The sequence below is a fragment of the Oryzias melastigma genome, linkage group LG14 (assembly GCF_002922805.2).
Source record: "Oryzias melastigma strain HK-1 linkage group LG14, ASM292280v2, whole genome shotgun sequence".
NCBI lineage: Eukaryota > Metazoa > Chordata > Actinopteri > Beloniformes > Adrianichthyidae > Oryzias > Oryzias melastigma.
In genome coordinates, this window is record NC_050525.1 from 29,083,957 (window position 1) to 29,089,580 (window position 5,624).

Here is a 5,624-nt window from a genome sequence, read left to right on the forward strand (position 1 = left end):
TATGGGACTTGAGTGTTTTACCGGCACCATGAGTGAGAGTGGTGTGTGTATGAGTGACGATCCTCACAGTGTCGGCTGTTCTGTGGTTATGTGCTGTTAATTAAATGGTGGTCAAAATGTTGACACCAGCTGATTAGCATGACCTGCGTGTACGCTTCTTCCTCCAAGTACTTGGGGTCGTGCAATAGATTGGACACAAGTTATCTCTGGAACCAAAGCTGCCAGTCATCTACTTGATTCTGCTCCCACCCAAATCGCTACAATATATTTCCTTCTAACATTTCTTACTATTATCAAACATTTTTGTAAAAGCGCCAATGAGCCGCAAGGGGGCGCTCAAAGAGCCGCATGCGGCTCCGGAGCCGCAGGTTGCCGACCCCTGGTTTAACACAATCAGACTGTTTATTACTTTTATTTTTAGAAAGCAACACATTTAGAAGTTTACATGTAAATGTAAATAATTATTGTAACAAGACATTTTTAAAGTTATAAAACCGCCGTGGGGGCTGCACGGTGGCGCAGTGGTTAGCGCTCTTGCCTCACAGCGAGAAGGCCCCGGTTCGAATCCCGGCTGGGATCTTTCTGTGTGGAGTTTGCATGTTCTCCCCGTGCATGCGTGGGTTTTCACCGGGGACTCCGGCTTCCTCCCACCGTCCAAAAACATGCTTCATAGGTTCATTGGTGACTCTAAATTGCCCCTAGGTGTGAATGTGAGAGTGAATGTGTGTGATTGAGGCCCTGAGACAGACTGGAGACCTGTACAGGTGAACCCCGCCTTCGCCCACCAGTAGCCGGGATAGGCTCCAGCACCCCCACGACCCCGAAAGGGAAGAAGCGGTCTGGAAGATGAATGAATGAATGAAACCGCCATGGTTTTGTGCATTAACGCTAGCTGACCCGTGACTATTGGGTCATCGAGTGGAAGTGACATGAGAACTAAGAAACACTGTTTCTATAACTCTCTGGAGTCTCTCAGCTGGTCTGAGAACGCCTCGGGGTCTCCAGAGGGGCTGGAGGACGTGACCGGGGAGAGGGAAGTCTGGAGATCTTTGAGTAGACTGCTGAACCCCCCACGACCCGGTCCGGATGAGCGGAAGACGATGGATGATGGATAGATGATGGATGGATGAAAGATGGATGATTTAGTATAAAAATGAGGCTAAATCAGAGAAAACTCTTCTCACTATCATTACACACATTAAACCACATTGAATTCTGAGATTCTCACAGTTTTAAACAATAGTTCAAAGCACACCTGTCCAAGGTGTGACCGTGCTTTTAATTTGAAAGGCTAACTTCCTTCGTGGTTTATGTGATGATTGAACCCCGACCCTCTCAAACACAGGGGGGTGAGGATCCTCCGCCCCCGTCCCTCTCAGCACCGTTAGAATGAATCAGTGAATCAGAAAGCAGCTCAAAGTGAAGCAGGTTTGACATCAAACGAGATTTTCTTTTTCTTCCTGAACGGCCCAGCAGAGCGCCGAACAGACCAAAGACCGCCGCGCCGCAGAGATACGTCCAATCAAATCCCGGCAGCCGGCAGCGGCCTCTGTGCCTAATTGAGTGAGACGAGTAAAGTCCTTACTCATTCAAGCCAGAATTCAATTACGGTGATGGCCGCTGCGCCTGTCCAGAGTCTGTGCACGTGAGGGAGCGGCGCGGCGCGGCGTGCAGTCATTCATGCCGAGGCAGCAGACACAACCTAATCCAATATGGATCTGCGGCTTTGATCAGCCTCATCCGATTGTTTGGCTCCGATCTGCTGCTCAACAAGTCGTCGTCTTCACCGCCAAACGGTCGCTCCAGCTGCTGTGAGGACGCCATGACGTCCAGATGTGTTTACAGACAAACATCGATTCTATCAGCTACGCTTACAAGAAAAACACCATTTCAGAGCAAACTTTATACGTTACTGCAGAATACTCCGCTCTGATTGGCTGCTGTGTGACCAGTAAAAAGGACAAAAGACGCTTGAAGAAGCAGTTCTGATCTCAGTTAGTAACCATAGCAACAGATGAGGATGGACACGCCAGAATCTCCATCAGGTTTTCCCATCATCAACGACATTGACTTTGATCCAATCTGACTTTCTTATTGCTTTAAATATTTGATCATAAATAACTTTAAAAATACGGAGTGGACTCTTCAGTCATTTAGGAAAGTACTCGTGGACGTCATCAACTGGACAACCACGAGTGGGAGGGGTGACCTTTGACCTTGGATCACCCTAACATGATGTTTATAAACCTGCACTGGACTGACCTCAGACAGCAGAGTGACGCACGGTCGAGTTTCAATGTCAAGTCAGAGTAAAGACGCCGTCTGAGGTCCTGCGGCGCCATTTGGACATCAGGCGCAGCAAGGTTTGATGCAGGGCGTCAACCAATCAGGGACACAGCTGTGACCTTCTCAGTGACTAGATCAAAGGCGCCTCAATGCAACGGGGCAGCAGGTTACTGGAGCCTATCCTGGCTACTAGAGCCTGTCCTGGTTACTGGAGCCTATCCTGGTTACTGGAGCCTATTCTGGTTACTGGAGCCTATCCTGGTTACTGGAGCTTGTCCTGGTTACTGGAGCCTGTCCTGGTTACTGGAGAAAGTCCTGGTTACTGGAGCCTATCCTGGCTACTGGAGCCTAACCTGGTTACTGGAGCCTATCCTGGTTACTGGAGCCTATCCTGGTTACTGGAGCTTGTCCTGGTTACTGGAGCCTGTCCTGGTTACTGGAGCCTGTCCTCATTACTGGAGCCTGTCCTGGTTACTGGAGCCTGTCCTCATTACTGGAGCCTGTCCTGGTTACTGGAGCCTGTCCTCATTACTGGAGCCTGTCCTGGTTACTGGAGCCTGTCCTCATTACTGGAGCCTGTCCTGGTTACTGGAGCCTGTCCTCATTACTGGAGCCTGTCCTGGTTACTGGAGCCTGTCCTCATTACTGGAGCCTGTCCTGGTTACTGGAGCCTGTCCTCATTACTGGAGCCTGTCCTGGTTACTGGAGCCTGTCCTCATTACTGGAGCCTGTCCTGGTTACTGGAGCCTGTCCTCATTACTGGAGCCTGTCCTGGTTACTGGAGCCTGTCCTCATTACTGGAGCCTGTCCTGGTTACTGGAGCCTGTCCTCATTACTGGAGCCTGTCCTGGTTACTGGAGCCTGTCCTCATTACTGGAGCCTGTCCTGGTTACACCCTGGACCAGGAGCGGACTAGCCATTTTGCAAAGGTAGAGGATTGTCTGGCCCCCAACTCTCTGACCCCCCCTAAGCAGAACACCTAATGAAAATGTGTCAAATAAATCTCATGCCATCATAAATAACTGACATCTAAACGTCCAGACAGATCACTGAAACGATGGCTGCAGAAGACTGATTCTTGCTTTAGGTCCTCCCCCGTTCTCCTGCAGAAATGGAATCTTCCAGTAAACAGTAAGTCTTTGGTTATTTCTGAACTCTCGTCGTGATCCCTAAATAATTCAGACACGTGCTCAACACTTTCTTAGTCTTTGTCTAAACGGTGGATTTGACTTCATCGATTTCACAAAGTGAAACTGAATCAATACGAACATTTCACGACGTCCATTTGTGACTTTATTGTGTCCTGATGGTGAGAATGTGGACGCTTTATCAAAGAATTACATTTAAACACATTCTTTAGGGAAAAATATTCACACGCAATGCATTGTGGTCTATATACGCTAATGTAGTGAACACTGATGCACGCCCATTTTTTGCAAAGACTTGTGGGAAGTTTCTTGTGCAATTTTGGAATTGATTTGGACGACACTACAAAACGGCGAATGCACTAAATGTAGTGAAGGAACAAGTTGGAGCAGTCGGGTTGCCAGATTGGACGATTTCCAGCCCAATTTTTTTAAACATTTTTTAAAGAATTAAAGAAAAAAAATATTTATAGGACCGCTGCAGAGGGCCCCATGTGACTGTTCGCCTGGAGCCCCCGAACTGTAGAGTTCACCGCTGCCCTGGACAGATCATCGGTCTGCCACGGAGCCCATGGAGCTGGATCGACGGCGACGCCAGCCGCCCGCCCGGTCGACAGCTTAGCGAGCTCGTGAGCTCCGTTGCTCAGGCTCTGGCAGAGCTAATAGCAACCGCCACGGTCCCGGCGCCCTGTAGATCTAGTGAGGTCTACTACCCAGGCTGCCGGTTTTTGGGCAGTGGAGTTCGCCATGTTGACCCGCAGGCGGTTAGTCGCTCAGGAGACGGAGAGCCGCCGCGAGCGCTATTGAAGCACGCCCAATCGCTCTATCTCACAGGTCTATGCTGTTTTCTTCTTCATCAAGACGATAATAAAAACATCCTCCGGTTTTATGTTCATGTCCCCCTCTCGGTTTAATGCTCAAACTGGACCACAGACAGATGGACGTGATGATCAAACGGCCTTCATCCAGGCGCCGCTCCCTCTAAGACTGCTCGCCGGCGTCTCTGTAGAGCTCTGTAGATCACCTGATCGGATCGGGACATCCCTAATATGAACCCAAGCTACTCCATCAACATCATCCATGTTTTCCAACATTCCAGAACGACTTTGGCGGTCGCTCCGCGGCCGAGGAGTCGTGATTATAACAGTAAATTTGACGCACCGGCCGCGTCCAGACCGAGTCCAACTAGAACCTCCGATCACATCACATGGAAGATCTTTCCTCTGCTGTCCTCAGACACCAGTAAGAAGCAGGCTCTGTTACCATGACAACACGCCACAACACCTGTCAATAGTCCATTTCTTGTTAAGAACGATTTAAACCAAACAATAACAGACTAGAGTCCTAATAATTGATTTCATATTTACTGCGTATTTGCCTTTCGAGGCGTCCATCCTCAGACATGCGTGATGGTTCACGCCATCGTTTCTGACACCTTCCTCATCAGCAAACAGCTCAGGTGGAACTTCTGCTCCACATTCACGTTACCTTGAAGGAGATCTCGTACTGTTCTCCTCCCCAGATCTCCAGACCCGTGTCGTAACCCCCCAGCTCCCAGAACCACTTCCTGTCCACGGCGAACAGCCCGCCGGCCATCACAGGCGACCTGCAGGACGGAAATTAATCAATCAATCAATCAATCAATAATACTTTATTAATCCCAGGGGGGGGGGGATTAGGTAACAAAATGATGCAAATACAGAGTTAAAACACTAAAACAGAAATCAGTCAGGAACCCAAATCACTGATGTGAGTTTATTTAGTGATGACGCAGACATAAAAGATCTTAATATTAATATTTAAAAATGTGACGTTTTTGGGGCATCACCACGTTTGACTAGAAATAAAGAGCTAAAAGCTTCTTGACTGACCAATCGACCTGATGTTACGTCCATTTTGTTCTATCGATTCTCATTTTTCCATTTGCTGCTCTTCCTCTCACGGCTGCTCGTCATCACATCCCTGCAGCAGGATGGGAATGAAAGCCCGCCTTCCCCTCAAACCCTTTCTGACGATTGTCTTTGGTGAAACTAATTAAAGGTTTGAGAGTTCAGACAAACGATGCAGCTGAAGCTCATCTCTGAACCTCGACAGGAAGGACGAGCTCCAGTCTGACACCACATGTGACATCCGTCATTATTGCACATTTATTCTCTAATTTCATCTCTGCTCTCACGTCATTTTTAATCATTT

At 48.6% G+C, this 5,624-nt stretch overlaps 1 protein-coding gene across 3 annotated transcripts in view; it reads right to left on the minus strand.

Annotated features, from left to right (window-relative positions):
• LOC112140121 (polypeptide N-acetylgalactosaminyltransferase 10) overlaps positions 1-5,624 on the minus strand; it is a 95,580-nt gene that overhangs the window by 17,696 nt on the left and 72,260 nt on the right. For all 3 annotated transcript variants that reach the window (XM_036215365.1, XM_024263023.2, XM_024263038.2), the window contains exon 7: positions 4,920-5,037. In XM_036215365.1, the coding sequence (XP_036071258.1) occupies positions 4,920-5,037 (118 nt within the window). The remainder of the gene's footprint in view (positions 1-4,919; positions 5,038-5,624) is intronic.